General features: G+C 43.8%; 1 protein-coding gene across 2 annotated transcripts in view; it reads left to right on the forward strand.

Annotated features, from left to right (window-relative positions):
* The first annotated feature begins 242 nt into the window (after positions 1 to 242).
* The window catches only part of SKAP1 (src kinase associated phosphoprotein 1), a 155,991-nt gene continuing 133,172 nt past the window's right edge, over positions 243 to 23,061 (forward strand). For both annotated transcript variants that reach the window (XM_080369528.1, XM_080369529.1), the window contains exons 1-3: positions 243 to 389; positions 6,478 to 6,583; positions 17,430 to 17,455. In XM_080369528.1, the coding sequence (XP_080225654.1) occupies positions 356 to 389; positions 6,478 to 6,583; positions 17,430 to 17,455 (166 nt within the window). In that variant the 5' untranslated portion in view covers positions 243 to 355. The remainder of the gene's footprint in view (positions 390 to 6,477; positions 6,584 to 17,429; positions 17,456 to 23,061) is intronic.

Genomic DNA, 23,061 nt, shown 5'->3' on the forward strand with positions numbered 1-23,061 from the left:
GCAGCTACACTGAATTGTGATAATGAAGGAGATGCACCTGATGCTCATTGAGCTAATTGAGGAGTGCAGGTTCAGCTGTGCTGTTGCTGGGGTCGGGCACTTTTGTGGCTCATTGGCCAGAGCTTTGGCTCTCAGGGGTGTTCAGTGTCTGGGCACCTGGCCTGTGAGGAGGTGGGTTGAGCTGGCTGGGGCTCGAGGAGGAGGAGGAGGTAGTGGTATCTGAGCAGAGTGTGGTGGTTTCTTTACCTTATTTTGGGTGTCCCCGCCCTCCCTGCTTCCTTTTGCTCTGTCCTTGCCCTTCAGGGAGCTGTAGCAACAGGTTTGACTCCTGTAGAAAGGAAGGTGGCAAGGTACCATGATCCCAGAGGAGATTCAGAGACTTCTGGAAGGTAACCATGAATTCCTCCTTGCTCCCTTTCTGCTTAATGGGGGAAATCTGCTGTGGTTGCAGGGGGAGAAGCTGAAAAGCTCTTTATACCTCGCTGTGCTGAGCCAGAGAGCGATGTGGAGGGACTGTAGAAGCTACTCCTTCTCTAAGGCTGATGGTTTTGGGGTCCTTGGGTTATGTATGCCTGACCTGTTTCTAACTGCAGTTGAGAGTGTGGGGGATGCGGCTGCCTGTTCTGGTGATCTTGGGGCTGTCCTCCTGTAGCTCAGAAGTTGGTAGGTGCCTCCATGCCTGCGTTAGGGGTGAAGAAGCTCTCTGGTGGTCCTAAGGTGAAGGGGGTGTATGCAAGATTGGGGGGTTTCTCCTGGCACGGTCAAAAGGTGCCCCCGCTGGGTGTTTTCTGTGAAGGTATTGAGGCTGTGCTGGTGAGCAGTGTGAGGTGAGACAAAGGGGTGGGTACAAAGGGTAAAAAAAGATTGTGTGCTGCAGTGAGCCCTCTCAGCAGGCTTTTGTTGTAGATGTGATAGCTGAGTCTCTGGGCTTTAGATATTGTGCAAGTGTTGCGTGTTGCGCTGGAGATGCAGTGAGCAAGCTCGCTTGCTGGGGGTGCATCCTCAGGAAAGCTTCAACCCTATTGAAAATGGGGGTACAGCTGAGAGGGCCCCACTTCTACTTGATAATTTGAATGCTGCCTCCTGAGGTCTCATCATCTGAGCAAATGAGCTGTGCTGAGAGCCGACAGCATTTACTTCTGTGTGTAAGATGGTGGGTGTGAGGCTTCTGAAGTTGTTTTTCATGGATTTCTTCATCAACTTGACCTGCAACACCTCCACTCATTGAATTGGTGGGCCAGCCAGGCAGAAACCATGCAAAATGCTTCTCTTAAAATGTGCTTCACAAACATAAACAAGTTCTGTACGGACTTCTCCAGCTATTGCTGACCCCATGGTGCAGTAAGCGAAGGCTGGGTGGCAGAGGTGCCGTGCAGAGGTGACAATGTTATAGCCTGTCCCTGAACGGAGCTTCAGCAGCACTTTGCAGGCGCAGTGGTTAGCCCTTGCCAAACACACAGGTGCACGTTACTGGCACATCCCGCTGCCGCAGGTGTGGGTGGGCGGTGGGGAAGGAGTCGTTAGCATCTTGCTGCTGGGAACAGTTGTGTTCGGGGCTGGCCCGGCTGCTGCAAGGCTTTGTGACCTTTTGTTTCCTGTCACGATGGCTGCCGGCAGCACGGAGCACTTGCCCCTTCCCCTCCGAGAGCGGGAGAACTTCCAGTCCTGGGATCTGTCAGTCTGAGAGAGAGTGTGCAGCCTCCAAGCCCGTCAAAGCTGCCTTCCAAATGCTTTGTGTCTTCCCCCAGATGTAGGTGTAAATTCTCTCCTCTGTTTTTTAATCATGGGGGCTTCAGTGAAGTTCACCCTTTCACATTTCTGATGTGCAGCACTTTATTGTTCAGTGCTGACACTTTTGTAAACAACTCATTTCTGCACCTGCCACCTTCCTTTAACTTAGATTATTTTCTTGTTAGCTGACTGTTTTTAATTGAAGGCTTCAGATCTCCTTCTAAAGCACAGCCTTTGTTTGCTGACAGGTATAGCAGGCTATGAATGGAGATTAATTGCATGTCACATACCTCTGTATCAAACTTGCTGTGTCTTAACAATCTATACGGTGTTGAGGCCTTCCAGTGGCTGAGGCAGTTTCTAGCTATGCAGGCTGGAAATGAAGGAGCTTGAGCTATGACATTGTTTGCAAACTGCGTTACCATGAGAATTCTTGTATTTAAAATAAAAATCACAAATAAAGGAGGAAACATACCGATATACAGGTAATAACATTTGCAGCCTTATGCTAAAGTTTCTGATTCCTTATGTTAAAGTTTGGTCAGTGGTGCAGGGCTGCTCGCATGATGTGCAGAAGCAGGTAGTCAATGGTGTGCTAGCAGCAGTTGTGTTATTATCACGCAAGATATCTCTGAGGTTGCAGTGGTTGAACGCCAACACAATATGGCTATTGTCCCTCCACTGCGATCCTGCAACACTTAAGAACGCTTGTTCTTTTCTGTTTATACGTAGGTGTGGTTGCACCAACTGCAAACAAGTCAGTTCATTACAGTTTCACTTCTGGGTCAGTTGAGTCCCTTTTAAAACTACTTTTGTTTAAGGTTATTTCATACTTGTTTAGTACAAATTTCTTCTAAAGGCTGGAACAGTGGTTCTAAAAAATGTGATATATCTCTGATAAACCCAGGGCTGCTTTTTTTGTCTGTAGAAGCAAAGCCAGGCTGGCAGTCTGATCATCTTCCCTTTGCCTGCCTTGCTTGATCCTCTTCATTTCAGATGGTAGGGCTGGAAAGCCATTTTCTTGCTGGGGTTTGGGCACCAGGAAGGACAGAGCAGGTGCTGCACTGGGAGGCTGTGACTGCACCTGCACAGCCTAACAAAGCTGGTAGCTGCTAATTGTAAGGCGAGCAGCCTCATTGCTGTTTTAAAAATAAACAAATGCTCTGTTTGTGTGGGCTAATAAGCTGCAGTCAGATAGCATCATGAGTAGCTCTGGAATTTAAATATCAGGGAGTCTGGGGTTGAGATTTGGAAACGGTTCTCAGTTCCCCCATTGTCTGTTGCATAGGAGAGAATGTCCCATTCAGCTCATTGCAGGAGGATGGATGAAGGTTGCTTCAGTTCTCAAGGTTTTCTCTGACTCAGCCCCACAAAAGCAGGATGGCTCATCTGAAAGATGTTGTTTCACCATGAAACCATCCTTTCTTGAGCTTACAGAAAAGTCAAGAAACACTGTGCAATGGTTCATGGCTTTTATTTATTTTGACAAGTGGGATGGGGTGATACAACTAGCCTTCTAAATCCCAAACCGCCTTGGGACACATCCTGGAAATATTAATGCAGTCTCAGGGAATCTCAAGGTATCTGTACTCTCTGTGTTGATAGGTGTCCTAAACTTTTTTAAATTGATTTTTTTTTCTAGCCAGCTGGGGTGATAAACTGCAGGAGGGATTGTGTGAAGCATCATATAAGTGTTGGAGCAGACTGGTTGGCTCAGCGTTACCTTGCACAGCAAAACCATTGTGATTCTGTGGGACTAGTCCCTCTGCAGAGGGAGTGTAGGATTTCTGTTAGCAGTTTTCTGATGGCAGAGTAGAAAGAGCAAAAAATAGTGAATGTGTGTACGTGCGTGGAGAGAATACACATGGCATCTTAATACCTTTCAGCTCTGTTATTGAGTGCTGATTAACTCCTAGAATTTAGTGCTGCCATTAAAAGGTTATTTACTACCTGGACTTCAGTGGTTGTGACATAATTCTTATGATGCTGTGCATCTCCTGCAGGATTAAAGTGGATAACTGCAATTGCCTCTAGAAACTCCCCTGAAACACTTGATGAAATTTCAACTTTTTTTTTTTTTTCTCCTCTTACCTTTTTAGCTGCAGGAAATGAAAAGGAGAGTCCTGTAAACTTTCAGAGTGGATCGCAGAGAGCAATCTATAAACATCAGGAATATAATGTTACCGACAAGCAGTAAAACTAACATTAGGGTGATTTACTCTAGAGCTGCTTACATATTGCTCTTCCTGATCCACTTTGAGAGTTTATGGTTGGGCTTTCTTTTTCATTTCCTGGTGCTATAAACATAGTGGCTGGCTCTGAAAGGGGCTTTGCCTGGTTTGCAGAAGTGACCCTAGTTCTACTATAACTTATCCAGCAGCTGATCTGTGCTGACATCCCAGTAAGTAAATACCATATTAGAGCTAATTGCGTACTCGTGGAGCTAATCTGTGCTTAAAAGTGACAGAGGGATGCAACTGGTATTTGCACAAATTCCGGGAGAGCTTGTTTTTCTTGCTTGTTCTTTCACTGTGGAAATGCAGCCTTCATGTAGTTTCTCTTGCTGACCCATTTCTACTGTGCTGTTTTTATGCTGGTTTGTATATAATAAATTGTCCCTATAGCCTCATCTGTTCTTAAGCAGTAAGCTCCTTGGAGCAAGATACATCCTTTGTGCTTAGATATATGTACTTGGGTGCTTTCTATGTAATTTGTAAGCGATGTAAGCCTCAGCATCGTTAGGCCTGTCATAAGCTGGTACTGTATCTTGGATATACAATTAAAACTGCGTAGAGATGTACTGAAAATGAAACTTAGCCTAAGGATTACACATTGGCCTGGGATTTAAACAGCTTCACTCAGCTCTCTGGCAAAGCCTTTGTCTTATCCCAGGCGGGCCACCTAGGGCTAAATTACCAGTAGTGAACTTGATATTAACAGGCATTTTGGCCTGACACCTCTGTGCTCCTGGGGCTCCCAAAACCGCTGCTGGATATAGGTGCGGGTTTGAGAGCAATACTGTGAATTAGCATTACTGCCCATCTGCTGAGATGTGGCAACTGTGCATCCCCACGTCAGGGGCGTTGTGCTAAGATGTTTCACAATCTCAGTGCTGTATCCAGGCTTCAGGCAAAGCGGTGACTGCAGGTAACGGGACACAGCAGGCTCAGACCTGGTTCCAGTGGGTCAGGAGCCCTCCTAGTAGGAGGGAAGGCAGGGAGACAGAGAAAGTAGTGAGGACCTGGAGGAGTTTATGTTTGGCTGAAGTATGCTTGTTAGCGAGCACTCCCATGGAAACTGGTGCTTTTAGCTAAATAAATCCAGAAAGGAGAACTGGACTGTTATGGAGACAGTGTTATTATTTGGATTTGCTTCCCCTTCCCAGGCTGCTGAGGGGAGAGCTGAGTCTCCCTGGTCCTGCTCGTCTCCCACTCTTCAGAGGCGGTGGGAAGAGGGCTTTGCTCCTGAGAGATGCCCAAACATCAGCCTTGTTTCCCTCCATGTTCTTCCTTATGACCTTAGCTTTAGAATTCCCTTTTTTTGTGCTCCCCCCTCCCTAACTCTAAGCCTTTGAGTGTGTCATGAGCAGGCAACAAAAAGAAATGAGAGCTCACGATTTTAGCAGAAAAAAATTATTAATTTCTCTTGTGGCATTTTGATCTTGAGATGTGCTTGCAGGTAGAGGAGCTGTTTTTAAGGAGCTGTGCAGATTCCTGGGGTGTGCTAAACAGTGTTGGCTGTTGTACTGGCAGCTGAAGCATAAGGAGCTGAAAGTCCTGCAAGCAGGATATTAAACTGACATTAGTGTCACAGTATGGGGTGTGAGTTAAAGGCTGGAGAGGCCCGTGGATGTACAACACCATAGCTTTGAAACCAATCTTTTCTCTGCTAGGGGAAACTAGCAGTAATGCTGCTGAAGTACAATGATGATATTCTTCTATACAGAGCAGGTGTGATTGGAACTGGTTTGTTTTCTATGAGATTTTTTCCCCTGTTTTCTGTAAAGAGCATAAATATTTATGCAAATAGAAGACACTCAAACCTTTTATCTTCTAGTTCAGTTTAAATTTCTGCATACAGATGTAGTTTCCAGGTGAGAGAATACCATATTTACTTTTGTCTGGCTGTCTCTGTTGAGCAAGCACAGGGTGTAGTATTTCAGCGGCAACCTTGCAGAACCCATGTTGTGATACAACTGCATGTGGGCTAGTGCACACCCAACCTGTCTTTCAGTGCTTGTCCTTCATGAAGATCATCCTTGTGAAAACCACAGGTTAGGGTTTCCTTGAAGTGTCAGTGGATTTCTTGCTCTGGCGTTTTAGAAAATGCTTTGGATCCTCCTCTGGATGGGATAACCACTCCTGCTATGTCCATATTTAATGCCAAAAGCCTTTCACAGCAGCAGATTTGTAGGGTTTGGGGCAGAAAAGAAGCAGGTGGAATTGCACTTGGTCCGATAGGCTTATCCATGTTTCACTTCACCTTCTTCCTTTCTTCTGCTTGGTGGTTTCTTTGCTTATTTACCTTACTGCTACAGAGAAGCTCTGTAATCACATGCAATATTTAGATCCTCTTCTATCTACAGTCACTGCAATGTCTTCTCCAAGTGAAGTCTTCAGACTGACTTGTGTTTCTGGATCAAACTGCTCAGTACGGTGCCTCAAGGGCTTCCTGGGGTGCAGCCAGGTCCAGGTTTCTTAGCCAAGACCAGGTATGTGCGTTTTAACCTGTAATTCTCTTTTCCAGATGTTGAAGGCTACCTGGCAGATGCACTGCAGAATGAAAACTTGAGTGCTAAAGCAAGGGAGCAGAGGGATGCAATTCTCTTTGGCTTCCAGCAAGTCAAAGCTAGGTTTGTATTGTCTGCATTGCATTCTAATGAAAGTGCTTCAGAACAGTGTCCTGCCTTGGGGTACCCCATGCTGTATTTAACTAGCTGGACAATTAGCCCATGATTTGAAAGGTAATGGACATTCAGGGCTTGGTATAATGTGAAAGTGCACTGCACACTAGTTTGTAAACTCTCCTACTTAACCAGTTTTATGGTTGTCTACAAATTTGTTTCATTTGTTTGGAATTCTTGTGTTTCAAAGTAAAAAATTATGCCTTGGGCTGTGTCTGCCCAGCTCTTTGCATATGGCGGTCTGATCCTGTCCTGTTCTTCCTTCTCCCTTGTGCTAGAGAGGATTTTGTGGAAAAAAAGAATCCATCACTCAGGCTTGTGGGTAAATCAATACATTAAGTAAAGACTTCTGTTGCGGGCTTCCTGCTGAAAGTATCTATTTCACAAGTGGCTCCTGAATTCAAATATGTATTGCCTGGACTTTGATATGGTAAAAAGGAATGAAAAGAACTTCTTGAATTAAAACTGGGGTCTGACCTGGGTTCCAAAATCTCATGTCCTCAGGACTGCTCAAGCCCTGCATGAGAACGTGAACTGCCTCATTTGGATAAGCGAGTGAAGCAAACAAAGCTTGTTCTATTGTGCTAGGGGAAAATCGAGGAACATAAACAGAGAACAGGATGCTGAAGGCTTAAATAAAACTTCCAGCATCAGCTGCATTGTATTTTCGGCTAGAAATGTGATCCAGAGCTTGCTGTTAATGCTCTAGTTATAAGATGTGAGTTGTGTCACTTGACGTTAAGGCCTGACAATAAAACTCAGGGTGGCTGACTGATGTAAGCATCCAGTTTAAATAAAACTGCTGTCGAGTCCCTGAGAAGCGGAGAATTTTATCCTTCGGAAGGGCACAGCCAGACTCTATTCCCTGCAGTCCCACTGAAGAACTTTGCAAGATGCCCTGCTGTATCTTAATCGATCTTTCCTGCTGGCTAATTAAGCATCAGTTTTACTCAGCAACTCGGGACTGTGTAATTATCAGCCTGGGTTGCCCTGAATAATTGAAACAAGCTGAATGCAGAAGATGGAAGCCTTTGGAAAATGGGGCCGTAGCATATCTAGTGGAAGAATGGTGTGTGTGTGTGTGTCGCAGTATCCTGTAAGATCGCAGAAGAAAGGGCTTGATTGCATGTTTATGTGATTTCTCTGAAAAATTCCCACTCATTGGCAAGTATTGATTTTGGATAGAAAGAATTAAGTAAGGAGAATTCTGAACCTGAAGTATTCAGATGTCAAATCAAGCTTTTTTTTTTTTTTTTCTACACACACACTCCCCCCCAAACGTCCTGAGATCATGCAACTTTAAAAGTGACAATTTTTTATCTTCATGTAGTGCCACTCTAGGCCTGTTTTTAATAGACTATATTAACAGCTTGGAACTTGATAAATGTGTGAGGCAGTTGGCATGCTTGGAAATACTGGATTGTTCTTGCTTCCCAAAGTGGGTGGTCTGTCTTCATGAGCTGTTAGCTGTGAATGGTGCTTGAGCGGTGGGGAAAGATGCTGCTCTGGCCTTCATGCCATAGACCTCTGCCTTCCCAGAGGTTATGTGTGGTTTTGGTGACTTGCTCAAGAAGGAGCAGCCTTTTAGGGTCCTGGGACAAACACTGATGCTGTGATGCAGAACTCGACCTTTGCTCTCAGCCTAAGAATACAATTTGTGATAAAGCTTCTAGAACAAAATAATCTCAAGAAACCCCAGATTTAGTGTGAAGCAGCCTTTGCATCAGGAGGAGAGGTGATATGCAGGTTCTTCCTGGATGCTCAGGTTAAGATGTGGGCCTCAATCCTGTTGCTTATTGAAATAAATTGCAGGTACTTCTGGAGCGGAAAGCAAGACCCTTGAGCAAAGACTACAGGGCGCTGCTGATTTCCTGCTTATGTTTTATTGCTCAGTGGCATTTGGAAAGGGTGAGAAGAACAGAGTATACAAATGTCCTTGTTCTGACCTGAGCCATTAATACAATGATTTGTGGTGGGAGATTACTGTAATGATGACTGTATCCTTTTTATTTGAAAGGATCTAAGCAGGTCTTGCTCTTGGGGATGAGGCGTAGGTTTGTCTCTTTGGGGAGCTTCCTGTGGCTTTTGTGGCGGGTGTTCAGGAAATCATCAGCCACCATCTTCAGGAAGCGCCTGCCTCCCCCCAGCAGCCCTGCTCTCTGTGTTTCCCCTCTGCAGGGTGAAACACAACACAGTGTGTAGGGTTTCATTATTTGGGTTCATAATGGACATAAGTAAACTGCTCAGCTACTGGGGAGAGACGCATGCGTCTCTGGGAAGGACGAGCTTCATCTAGTATGATTCTCCTGAGCCAGTCACAATAACTGTTCCTGTAAGTTGGCCGTCAGGTCTTTGTATCACTGCTCTCCCCATGGCCTCGTAATGTTCCCCCACCGGGAGGTTCACTGATGACTATAAAGTGTACAAGTGGTTGGGGTTTATGGCTCCTCGTGCTACCTGTGAGGATATATTGTTTCCATCTCACTGCAAGAAGTGTGGTAGGTAGGGAGTGGATTGTGTTTGCAGGTTATCATTTTTTCCGAGGCAGGCTGGGTTATTTTTGTTTGAGGAGCCGTGTCGGAGGTGTTGCAGGCGGTGGCTGTGGGGAGGCTGTCACTGTATGGCTGAGTTATGCCTCCTCATACTGTTTTACTTTCAGAATACATTTGGTTATTTAAAGTGCACTGTTGTGTTGAAACAGTTCTGTGTTCTTTCTTTTTTTTTTTTTCTCCTCCCTACTGACTCAGATCCTATTCCACTTTCTAATATCTTACATCTAAATCCTGGCCTGGCAATTTTTTTCCTAATCATATCTCTGGTTTCATTGACAATCTCTTTTAATTGCTTTCCCTGCCATCCAGGAAAACAAGCCACAGAACACGACAGGAGGCTTGGTCCACAGGAGTTACCTGTGGGAGGGATGAGGCTCTTGCAGCACAGTAGCACCTACAGTAGTCACCTGTGTCCTGACCTTAGTCCAAAGACCCTGCTCTAGTCCTGATCAGAAAAACAAAGTCTTTGTAATGAATAAAACTTGCTTAAAAAGCACCTTTGGTTTGGGAGGGGGTAGCAGGAGGATGCGGTGCTGGAGCAGAGTTTTTGCTTGTTTCCCAGAAACTCCAAAAGTTGTCAGTTGCTTCTGGTGCTGAGGGTTTGTTTCAAGTTGTTCCTTGGGAACATCGCTGCTGCTTCTTGTGTCCTAACAAAGCTGACTGCAGAGCTAGCAGCAGATGTCCGACACCTGGGATGCATCAGATACATGACTCCACTCAGGAACACAAGCCCATTCTTGTCCTTTGGCAAGAGCAGTAACAAAAAAAAAAGTCTTCTTGCTGTTAAATGACCTCACCTCAGCATTTCGACATTTCTAGTGCAGTTACAATGGCAGGGGGTGAGATGGGGAGAATGGGATTTATTTAAAAAAATATGGAGATAAATAGTTCCTCCATCTCCTTGGAGTCAGCTACTCATTTAAACTCCCTGTTGGAAAGCAAGGGTGCATTGATGGAAACAAATTCTTAGGGTTTTTTTTTTTTTTCCCCTGAGGTGAAATGTAATAGTGCTAAAAGGAGAGCAAGGCAGACCTGTTGTATATCAAAGCAGCAATGAAGAGAAAGGGGTTTAATTAATGTTGGGTTTCTTGCATACACCCACTAGGACATCCAAAATAGACACTGGAACTCTACCTTTAATGTACTCTGTTGTGATGAAAACAATAGCATGAACCTGAGGTCCAATCCTGCTACTCATAACTAATACACAGGACCGTTTCCTGACATTCCTACCAGCAGCAGGCGTTCCAGTGTAGACCAGGTTATTCACCTCTGGATAACAAGCTTCAAACTTTGTTTTACTGCCTCATTGTCAATCCCTCCTTAAAGTTTGTGGCAATATTCCCAATGCTAATACTGTGCTATCAGCGAGGAAAAGTCTGCCCTTGGTCTTTTAACTCTGCAGTGAAACTTCTCGTGTACCAGACGTGTCCAGGTGATGATGCCCTGGCCTGCGAAGGAGAGCCTGCAGGTCTTTCCCGGACCTCCACCATTGCTGTACTGCCACACTGGTATCTGTGTGCCGTGTCACAAAGGCAAGAGTGCTGTGGCTGGCAGCTTGTTTGGATTCCCAGCCTGGTCAGCAAATGTGTGCTCCTTGCCTAGTCGAGTGATTTAGGTTCCTAATATTAAGTCTGGGATGAGGTTTAAATGTCTAATTGCATAGTGAAACGACATCGCTGTCCTGCACCTTCAACCAGAGGCTGTGCTGCCGTGAGCCTTGTTCCTAACACTGAGGTTCAGAAAAATAAATACAGCCTCCGAGCTTAGAAATTGCTCACCCTTGGCACAGAGATGCAGAGTACAGAGGGGAGCTGAGATGCTCCTGGTGCTGGGGTACATGTTCCTATACTCTGTTTCAGTCTGAGCTGCACAAACACTTGGTTTTGAGGAGCAAGCTTCGGTAATACCATCACCTAGCTCCTGCTGGGTGGTTGGCCACATCTGGCCCCGACAGTGTAACTGTCAAAAGAAATCCTGCGCTTGCTGCTGGGGCTGAAACAGGGTGGTTTTACTCCAAATGGAAGTGCAGGGGTAAAGTCAACACCGCATGACTGCCTCTGGTTTGGGCATCCTCGGGGTTGTGTACAATTCTCTTGTAGCCTGTGGTTCATGCATGCTGTCACAAACCAATAAGCTACTGGTTTTATTGGTTTACAGGTGTAGCTGAACTGTAGACACTCCAACACCAGGGGAACTTTGCTTAATTATCTGGGGTTGAACTTGATCCTTCCTGTGGCAAGGTATTACAGTAGGATTGTAAAGATTCACTAACGGAAATAGATCCAAAATTTTGTCTAAAGCAGTGTTTTGCCTGTTTTAATAAATTTCTAACCATATTAACTACATTTATTACTTCAATTTTCAACCTTATTTTAAAGTTTTAAGATTGAAATTAAAGAAAATGCAATTTCAGGGTAATTTTGCTTCATTAGTCTAAATGCACTGCCTGTAATTCCTACCAATATTAAACTCATTATGCTGAATAATGTGTGATACCAAGATAAAAAGGAATTTAAGAATGTGACCTGATGGGCAGATAATTGAGCTCAGCACATTAACGCCAGGGCTGGACTATAGCCCCACCACATTGTCCTTAATTAGGCAAAGTGCTGTTCTCCTCCTTCATGTTCTTCAGAGAGCTGAAATTTATTTGCTCAGCAAGGAAATGATCTTGCTGAGCATGATTTCATTCACACTTACTTTGGCCATTAAATACAGATTTGTTCTGCAAAAAAATAAAGGAAATCCCTGTCACTTCAAAAGTACCTAGCAGGTTTGGAATTTGCATTTTTCTATCCTAAAAATAAGCTCCTCTAGTTGTGTGGTTTTTTTTTTTTTTTTTCTTCTCCTTTGTGCGGGGGAGACCTGTCCCTGCTCAGCACTGGCTTGGGGATGCGTAAGCGTGCACTGCACCAGCTGGTGTTAATGGAGATCTAAAGCCTCTCACCACCCTGCACCAGTACATCTGTGCCTGGGTGTGTGTGAGCACAGGCATTCCTTTAGTTTTCAACAGTCAAGTTTAATACTGACAGTGGTGATTATTTCTTTTTAAAGTCTGGTAAAGTTTCTGTTAGGATGTTCCTAATTTATTCTGTAATCTTGGTAGGGGATTTTTTTTTTTTACACCCCCCATACCTCCTTTTGGGGAGTGCTGAGGAAGGAATTCTCCTCTGTTAATATATGGCCTGGCAGGGGCACAAATTCAATTCAGCTGTTTTCATATTCTACCTGCTTTTATACCTGGGGTGAATGTGGCCATTCACTCTGCCAGTAATGCAGTTTGGTGCCTTCTGGGTTAGGCTCCTTTCAGTAATTTGCATCATTTTCCATTCCAGCTGATAAAATTACCCGTTTCCCCATCCATTTCCTTGTGAATGCATGGTTAATCTGAAACCTGAGGACTGTAAATGATTGAAACTGTGTAACCAGAGTCTTTGCATAGCTGCTGGTGCTGCTTCTGTAACATTTAACCGAGAAATGCATTTGAAGTGGTTTGTAACAGACTTTGCTAATGGTGAGCTCCCCAATCCCATTTTAATCTTCTTTTTTTCTACTTGAAATCTTGTACAGCATTGATTTTTAAAATTTTTTTTTGCAAACATTAAAAACCAAAGAATACTGTGCACCAAACAAATTAGACTGTCTTGAAATATCTAATTTAATAACATCTGTGGTGATATTAGTGTTCTTAATTGGACAGGAAAATACAGGAAATTTGATTGAAACCTGACTTTATTTTATGGTTCCTGCTGAAATTGAGTCTGAGAGGAAAGTGGGGTTTAGACTTTTATAGACTTTAGAGCTGCAGAGAGGCCATTATAACCATCAAGTTTGACCCCCTGCGTAATACAGACCGTAAGATCTCAGACAGTAATTTTTGCTTCTAGCCCCAAATGGGTCTGGTTTGTCTCCTTTGGCTCTGGGGTTCGCTGCAAGCAGGGGATGCTGGGCAGCAGGCTCAAGTTGTGGGTCGGAGGAGGGGTGTGTGTGTGTTAATCATGGTTTTTACTGGATTTCTGGACATTGATGGGATTTGTGACACACACGCCCGCCCCTCATGTAACAGAGGACTAGAGGCCTGGGGTAAATCTGCTGCTTGAGTTTTGTGTGAAGGTTGGAAATACAGGAATAAAATCGAATTACCTTGATGCTCCGAAAATACGCGAGTCCTGCACTCATGCCGAAGGGCAGATCTAGACCTAGTGTGGGCAGAATAATGTTGTCTTAGGGGGGAATTTCATTCTTGCATATTCCAGGGCTTAATCTGCCCTTCATTTTGGAACAAGAAGGGATATTTCTGGGTTTCCCTGGTTTAAACACTGCTGTTGAGGAGATAGGAGTGTTGAAGTAACTTCTTTGCTGGTAGTCCTGCTTGGTCAGACCTGGAAGCATCGCTGTCTTCAGGTAACTGCTTTTGAGTAGCAGCTGTGAAAAGCAAACTCTACTCTCCTGAAGTGAATCATGATACGATACAGCTAGGAAGGGTAGGATTTGGGGAGCTTGTTTTCAAACCTCACAAGTGTACAACTGGTGCTTTTGGGGTTGTTTCCAATCTTGATTCGGTTGTAAAACCAATGCAAGGGTAAGATCTGGGATGCAGGTCCTGGAAGCATCTTTCACTTCTGAGGACCAATTCCTGGTTCTGTGGGAAGCAGCAGAAGGCTCTGGTCCTTACAGACCAACATGAGTTCTGGCTCAAGACTCGAAGGACAGTGGGTTTCTGTTGGGAACAAGGTTTTCTGGCAAACCTGCCTGCTCTGCAACTCCATTTCCCTTTCCAATGTGACAACAGCATTTTCTTCTGTTCTTTCTCATGGTAACCCAGCCTTTGAGGTCTGCTTACACAGTTGAGTTGCAATTTTGATTGGGTCAGTCTGGAGACGCTGCTATTAGGAGGCTGACAAATCAGAACTGGGATCTGTACGTCTTTCAGGAGCAAAGAACCTAAACAGTCCCAGAAAAGCGAGCCCCTCTGATATTGGATTGTTGAGTGTGTAACCTCAAAGACTATACGATCATGAGAAACAATTTGTGTTTTGAACAGAACAAGTCTGTGGCTTCTTCCTGTCTGGCCCCAAATATGCGCCGATGAGGTGAGAGAGGTGGGTGGTTCGTTGCAGGGGAAATACTTATAGGATGTCTTTTGTTGCAGTATTGGCAGTGCGGTGCTTTTTCTTTAGCTTTGTAATGGAAATCAGATATTCTGGGGTTAGTTCCTCAGTTTACATATTGCATCAAAAATCTCAGTAGATTCCTTTGTCAGCTCATTTTGCTGAAGCTAGTTAATCATTTGAGAAGAGTTTTTCCCATCTCCCTCCACTTTCTTAAGGTCTGATGGAAAGTGGACCTTCCTATCTGGCTGAAAACCCCTTGCTATGCTTTGCCTTAACTGGTTCTTTTCTGGGGGATTCCACCCACAGCTGGTGGATAGGACTTTTTTAACCAAGTGTTTTAATCAAGGACCACTTAAGACATGACCAGATATATTGCCTGCTCCCAAACTTTCTGGTTAAGAAAAATGAATGAAAAGCTTTTACTCTTGGTGTTTGTGAGATCTAAAAATTGTTTATTAAGGATGAAAATGTCAAACTGATTCCAAGGTGAATAACTTTCAAAATCAAGATGCAGTTGGCTAAAGATTAGGCCTCTGGTTTCTAACTTATACTGGCTGGCTCAAGGGGGGGATGTGTATGGAGCAATTACAATTTTTTAAAAATTATTTGCTGTAAGAAATTATTGGGCTATAACTTTCAGGATAAACCTCCTGTAAAGGTAAAGAACAAAATGTTGTGTAACTGTTACCCACGGATCAGGCTTGTTAAAGGTGTAACATGTGTGCCAGTTGTACTATCTTAATTGGGAACAAAAATCAGAATTGACCTCGAGCTGTACTTTGGAGAACAGCCCAAGATGACTAACCTTCTGCTAGCTGAGTTTCTCCTCCTCTGCTGTGCAGGAACAGGCTTTATTCTGAATCTATAAGCATGCACACGACTTGGAGCTGTAGATATATTTGAACTAGCCCTCTTTGCTACCTAGGTTGTTGCAGCAAAAATGGGCATTTTGCCCAAATAATTGTATTTCTTGGGTAATGTGGGAACAAAATAAAGAATATTCTGGCCACTTCTGAAAACTATGAAAATATCACTCGCTGATTAACTAAGGCTGAAGTTCTCTGCAGGAAGGGGTGGGGGAAACACAGATGCTGAATGTCATCCTTCCCCCTGCCCTCTCTTAGACACATACAAAGCATTGGGGGAAAGAAAGAAATCCTGTAAGTGAACATACTGACAATGCTGTGGCATCGTATGTGGGTGCCTTTTAAGCTCTCAAGATAAGTAATTTATTCAAGATTTTCGTGCAGCCGGTGGCAGATGAAGGAATTAGATCATTACTCTTCCATCGTCCATAAGAACAAGACCATCTTTCCCCTGCTCCCGATTAAATTTTAAACTAACTTTCATTCTCTGCTTAAGCCTTTCCAGAGTGAAAATGATCAAAGCATGAGATTAAAGACACATCCTGATCTGATGAGATTAGAATTTTTGACTGTTTCCTTATGCTAAAAAAGAAAAAAGCGCAAAACATCTTTTTGGTATTTCCCCCCCTGCCCCCCCGCCTTAAATTTGATCAGAGTGAAGCTAACATGGGCTTGCTGGTCCAGTAGGAAATGGAACTCAATTTTACATTTTTTTAAACCATTTTACTGTATTAAAAATGACAGAGGTTAGAAACAAAGCTCTTATACTTTTATTGAACTGGAATTACAAGTGACAGAAAATCATTTTGGTCCTAGTGCAGTAAATGTTATCACTAAAACATGTTCAGGGGAGATTAGGACAGTCTCTCAAGCACAAGAGACAAAAGTTCACAAAACAAGAGGTGATTTTGCTGTCCTTGTCTCGCAGTCATTGTCTGCTCAGGAGACAAAAGTATTTCAACTCTCAGGGATGCTGGACATGGGGTGGCGTCTGGGGAGTGCAGTACCTCTCACTGAGCAGAAGCTGAGCCCATGGAGGGGAGCTTTCTCAAATCAAATGTTCAATTATCAATGTTTGAATTATCAAAGCAAACACTGAGTAACAGTTAACACTGATTGGAAACAAAAGGATGGAGCTGCTGTTACGGTTCCCCTGACCTTGGGCAGGTGGTGACACTTCCCTGGGCTTGGGAGATAAGATGTAGCTGCCATAGGATGGATAGGAAAGAGCTCGTAAAAAAAAAAGGGGGGGGGGGGGGCGGGGAACCACTGCCAGGAGCATCCAAAGGTCCAGAGAAATTTGCAGCCTTTTATTGCGACAAAGCACAGCGGTATGGCTCTTTCCAGTGTGATACAGCTGTTATTTATCACTGAGCCCATTCTCCCAGGAAAGTTTCTTCTGTCTGTGTGCATTTTTATTGTTTTTTTTTTTTTGTCCAAAGCAAACAAGTCAAATATTATGCCCTTAATCAGAATTCTGTTGTTGTTTTCTAATTAATCTGTGTCAGTAGCTTGAATGTTTGTGTTAAATCATTTTCTTCATGAAAGCTTTTAATGAGGAAACAAATTGATTGGATTTTTACGTACTGGATTCTTGCCACTAATGCCTATAGACCAACCCTTTGTTACACATCTTGCCTGAATGGTGTCACTTTGTGGTTTATCCCCAATCCTTGATCTGTTTCCAAAACTCGCCAGTGCTGTTCCCATATTAAAATGACTCAGATGTCAACCCAAGATGTGCTTAAAGTGTGAGAGATGAAGAAATTGTGGAGGATTTTTTTTGGCATGGCCTGAAGTGGGCAGCGTGCATACTGCTGTCTGCGATGCTGCTGCTTCAAGGGAAGGCGTGAGATGGGGTTAAGAAAAGTCATAGAATAGAATCATAGAATAGTTTGGGTTGGATTGAAGGGATCTTTAAAGGCCTTTAATTAAGGCTGCAACGCAGAAGGTTTTGTAAGCTCTTCTGTTTGGAGAGATACCTGTGCTAATGGAAGGAAGTTGGGAGCTTTTGAAGAGGAAGAGATGTAAAGGAGTTACCTTGGGTGGCAGAGGCTGCTCCAGGGGCCAGCTAGCATCTGCAGGCCTTGCAATTCCTCTTGAAGCTTCTTCCACAAAATATGCGTTGACCACTTGCTGAGGTCCTGGCAGCATAATTCTCCCATCTGTCACTTACTCATCAGGCTGGAATAAATAATTAAAAAATAATAGTAAAAAAATAATGTATGCTGATGTCTGTCTTTTTTTTTTTGTCTTTTAGGTACCACTTGGAATTTCCGCCCCAAGGTCAGTACAAGCCAAGGGAAGGTTGGTGAGTTCTCGCGGTTATGAGCTTGGGGAGTAGGGAAGGGCTGGGCATGTGTGGTGTTTTCTAGGAAAGTCAGCAAGAGGAAGAGTTTAAATTGAATTTATAGCTGTGTGTGGCAGTTTGTAGGGGTGGAAAGGGGCAAAGCTGTGTAAGGGCTATAGCAGGAGCCGGGGTTAGCATTCGTCCTGAGCAGCAGAAGTCCATTTCTCCTTGCGCTTGAGAGCAAATAATACAAAACTGTGTGATGCTGACATAAACATGTTGTCCTGGACAAGCTCAGGAAATTTTGTTGCAAAACTTCTGTCTCCAGAAAAGTCCCAAAGTTCAGAAAGGTCAGTGTATTCCCGTGGGCCATCAGCTTGGGTAAAGCCTGTGGGGTAACCTTCAGCAAGTTTCCTCCAGTCTCGTTGCTTCGTGTTACCCCGAACTTGAAACTGAATCAACCTCCAGGTGTAGATAAATGGTCAGGCTGTACATTTTTCAGTACCGTGACCATCTCTTGTTATGTCTGTTAACAAGCTGGGAGATTCTGATTGTGACTTTGATCTTCATTTCTGCCATAATGGGGGTGATGACTTAAACTTCCCAGGGTGCCTGCAGGTCACAAGTCGTGTCAGTGGTGGTACTGCATATTCAGGGCAATTGATGGATATGTATTTGCTCAGAGCTGACCTGGAGCTCCTCTGACTCTGTATTGGATCGGTGGAGCTCAGCTCTGACTCCTGATCTGGAGTATTGGGTACAACCAAGCTGCAGCCAAGGCACACAGTTCTGTGGCTTCATCCTTTTTCCTTCGATGACGGTTGTCATACGTGAGCACAGACAGGATGATTTGCCAGTGTTCAAACAAGATGGGAGCTGGGGCTGTAATAAAAATCCTTGTGAGTGTTCCAACTCAGCTAATCCTTCATTTACTCCAGGAATAAATTCCAGAATGTTACCTCCTCGATCAGGGCCCACTTCCAGCACATCCTGTCTGTCTGGCAGCACAGAAATGTCAGAAATGCAGCAGCGTTGCAATTCCCACTAGAACAGTGTTATCACATTTTAATATGAGCCTCAGTGCAGCCTCGGTGCTTCTAATTGCTTTCAAACCATTGTTTTCATGCGTTTGGTTGATGAACCCAGCATCTGGCATCATTTGAGAAAGTACAACAGACAGCTGTGTTCAAAATTAAAAAAAAAAAAAAAGAGAGGATTAGAACACATAAAAGGGCTCAAAATTAGATTTTTTTTTCTTCTAAATTTTGAAAGTTCATACAATTTAAAGGGTGGAGGAGGGATGCTTTTGTTCTTTTGAAATAGTTGTTATTCTTTTATAGGGTTGGAAGCCTAAGTAATATTAGGAAGATTGGTTTGTAGAACTGCATATAGATTTGTAAATGAAGTGCCTGGTTCACTTAAATGCCTGCTAGGAATGACTGTGTAAGTGTTTGGGTCTTCAGATATGTAGGTTTCTCTAAGTGTGTCCCTATGTCATCTTGGGAACTGATGCTATTTGGAAAATAATGTACTAAGGAAACAGGGTAACCTGAGAGGGAAGGCATGGGCTTGGATATCACCTTGAAAGCCTCACCTCCAGTTTATGATACCTTGCTGGGAGAAGGAGAGGTGGTAATGAGAACTTGGTGCATGCTGAATGGAAAAGAGACAGAGAACTACTATGTGGGGCTTGGTTTTGAAGAAAAAAAAATAATCTCATGTACCTGGACATCTTGATAAGAGGATGGCAACAACCAGGTGTAAATTAGCTGCCCAGCTGCACTGCCAGTGCATTTAAATAACAGGCTGATGTGGCAAAGGAAAAGGCTTCTTCTAAGAAGGATTTTCTTTGTAATAGCTAATGAACAGCTGTTCTAAAGGGGATAAGCACAACTTGCGACCACATCTGGTAAAGGCAGTTGAGCTCCTTGAACTTGGAGACATGCTGAAATCCCTCTGAAGACCAAAACCTCAGTGATTCCAGCTATCCCAACCTGTTGGTTTCTAGTATTGACTGAAATTAATAGAATCCATCTTGATATCTCCCAGCAAGCAGATATTTATATGAAACAGGAGTACAGGTCTTGAGGGTGAGTTGAGCAGACGAGTGCGGTTTCAGAAAGACATAATTGAACAGAGCGTAAGGCTGCAGGATGAGTTGCTGTTCCCAATTCATATGTACCAAGCGATGCTATTGACTGTAGTGTGTAGCTGCAAATTATTTTCCCCTTGTTCCTTAGGTGCTTTTTGAACAGAGCCCCAGGGTGACTCATATTTCCTTTTGGAAGAGAGCTGACTGCCTATGTGAAGCATTTTATACACTTAATATATTTCATGCATGCATACCCTTGCTGTCTTGCAGCAACCTCCCCTCTGTGGAAAGAGAGCTAAGGAAAGTTGGCAAAGAAAATCTGGACAGGACCTGGGTCAGTTGTAGCCCTCCCCCAAGCTTCTTGCTGCCGTTTCCATCTCTTCTCACAATTCAGTGCAGAGGAAATGTTCTGCAACAGCTTTGATTTAGAAGAAACGCGTGGTCTGAGGGAGCGTCGGCAGGCGGTTCTGGGGTACTGCAAGGGAATCCAGCACTGAACAGGAGAGGGAAACTGGAGGGGAGAGTTGAGCAGTTGGGAAGAGAATGGTGGGACAGGGAGCAATGCAAAAGGAAGGATTAAAGAAGAAAAAGGTACCTGTGTAGCTAAGTAAGAGCTGTGGGTCAGGGCTGTAAGTTTGGCTTTGCTGGAATGGGACTTTACACTGAATTATAGTCACTGGTGCATTTCAGCTTCTCCATTCCCAAGCCCCCAAAACATGCAAAAGCTGAGCTAGTGTAAAAAAACTAATGTGGCCACTGGTGGAAGTGAGCTAGATTAGATCATTGATGTCTATCCAATATTTTGAGATACTCAGAAGCACAAGTAGCTCTGTAACACTCTGCTTGAAGACACAGACCTTCAGAGATGGAGAGAAGGTGGCTCTGCCCTCCTAGCCGAGGGCTCCAGCCTGGGGATGGCAAAGACTTGTCCCTCCAAATCCTCCTGTGGGGTACCTGGGCCTTCCTGCCGGGGGGGTGTCCCCTTAGCACGGTGTCACACAGACAACTCGTAACTTCCATCTGCTCGTTCATGCTAAAAAAACCCCACCATACAGTGGATGCAGTCGTAGGCAGTTAATTTTTACTTTATTTTGAAGGAAACAACCCCAAATAGATGAATAAAGCCAAATTTATTTTCATTGAGCTTGTGATAACACTTATGTTTTTCCATCAAAAATTCATCCCAAATGGTTTTCTCTGAAGTGCTGCATATTTGCTGGATAGTAGTGCTCCTTCAAATATTCATAAGTAGTCAAACATGCGGGAGAGTGGGCATGGTTGTTCCCATTTATGAAATTTAGGAAAACTGAGGCTCAAGAAATGTGCTTAAGGTACCAGAGCATCTGCAGGTGTGTCCAGGAATTGGGTCCAGATCTGCTGCTTCTCCCAGCTCTGTGCCTTAATCCCCAAAAATGTTGCTTTCCTGAAGTTGGCAGCAACAAATATAAACGTGTGCTGGGAGGTGGGGTAAGGGACAAGCCAGGATAAAACACGGTTTAAAAATTGGGAGCCTTCGTGTTCTGTTAAAGGCTTAAGTAACAGTGTGGAAAGTCTTAGTAGGCCACTTATCTCGTAGTATATACTATTTAGATGAAGTGCGTATCATTTTACCTCTGCTGGCCCTGCTCTGGCTCAGATGCCGAGTGCTTCATGGGTCGCCGGTTATTCTTGGGGTTGGACTTCGTAGCAGTGCATGAGGTATGCGTATACCCGAGGCATGCGTGTAGTTTTCTTTCATTAGCTGGCATTAGACAAAGGCCTCAAGTGTTAGATTTATGAGGTAGCTTTTCTATGTAAAGCCTCAAATCTATTGAATTGAACTGAAGCGGAGCTGGATGGGAGACGGAACTGTGCATTTCCCTAAACCGCTGCTCCCTGGTATTGCATATTTGGTTCATGTAGTTATGACAAGTACAAGTAGCAAATCATTAAAGCAGCAAAAACACCATCTTTACTGTAAAGATCCCCTTTGAAGCTGGGGCAGAGTGTTCCTGAATTAATGGAGTGCATAGTGATTTTACTAAGTTTTATTTATAAAAAACCCTCTTTGCGTTCATGCCAAGAGTCTCCAGCTCAGTGGTAAGCAGGGTTCATACACAGAAACCTGGTCTAGATTTATGATGTGTTTGAAAACGCAAGGGAAAAAATATCAAATTGACAATATTTGTAACGTATTGTTAAAATATCTATTCTATCGCCATGCGTGGAATTCCCCAGCTTTATAAACATGAGTGCCAGCTACAACCCTTGAAATGTCATAACATGCAGAGACAAAAAGAAAACAAAAAAACTTTTGTTAGAACGCTTTCTAAAGTCCAAGATGTGTTTGGGTGGTGTGTGGAACAGAGTTAATTAATGAAAAATAAAATATACACAGAGGCGTATGTTCTTTAACTTAAAAAAGAAAAGCTTTAGTATCAACACTTTTGACAGCTCCCTTTATCAGGACTGAAGCTTTGCTTCCTGCAGCTCTGGGCATGCAGTTCTTTGCCTCTGTGTATGTATTATATTCTCGGCAAACTAATCTGTGTAGAGACAGTATTTTTTTGCATTGAAATCCCTCCCGTTTCATAGTTTTGCAAACTCTGAGCAGCTGCACAGCTTTGCTTTTACATGGGCTTATAAATTATTCCGCTACCTAAGGTATTGTGCACAAATTTTGGAGGCAAGTAACGATTATAGGAGAAAACAGAATGCTTCGCTTGGAAAAATGTCATAGGTAGGAGGCAAGCGTCTGTGCTCTGGGAAGGGCTGTATGGAGGTGTATTTGCATTTTTATTTGCATATATCCATAAAAAAATCAAGAGGTAGGTGTAACTTTGAAACTGTTGATATTGCATTTCAAGCATTCGAACCAGGAGTCGAGCCCCCTCCTTATCAAGAAGCTTTGAAATCTTTTACAAACCTAGGGTCCAGGCCAAGGGCTGCAACGGACCATGCAGCACCCGTCAGCCGGAGACAAGAAAACCTGGGGGAGCATGAGTGCACCCACACCCTGCCTTGTCCCCAGCTGGGGCTGGGACCAAGTCACTCAACCCAGACCACTCCAATGAGTGCCCTTGAATGCAGTTCTGTAGTGGTCAGAAATAGGTTTCGCTGGTTGTGAGCACACAATTAAGGGGGAGTTGTTTACCCTTGATTAAAATTAGTATTGCTGTAGCGCAAGGGAATACAAAAGACTTTTTCTGTATTTCTTGAAAATGTGTGCGTGTGTGTTCCCATTGCATGAAACAAGAAGAGAAGGGAGAAAAGCCTCCAAGAATAAACATGTCGTTTGATTAAAAAAAACCCAAAAAACCAAACCAGCTTTGCTGTTATCAATCTTTGCTTGGAGCCAGCAAATGAAGAACTTGCAGAATTTATAATAGGATTGAAAGACCAGGTAACAGGAACTAGCAGCTCGGCAAGGTTATTCTGCAGTTAATGTCAAAACTTTTATGACCTTTACTGCGAAGAATTAGGTTAATGAGGAGGGCTTTTTGAACTCTTTTTAAACCAGCCCATTGATTT

Source organism: Falco punctatus (assembly GCF_963210335.1).
Source record: "Falco punctatus genome assembly, chromosome: 19".
NCBI lineage: Eukaryota > Metazoa > Chordata > Aves > Falconiformes > Falconidae > Falco > Falco punctatus.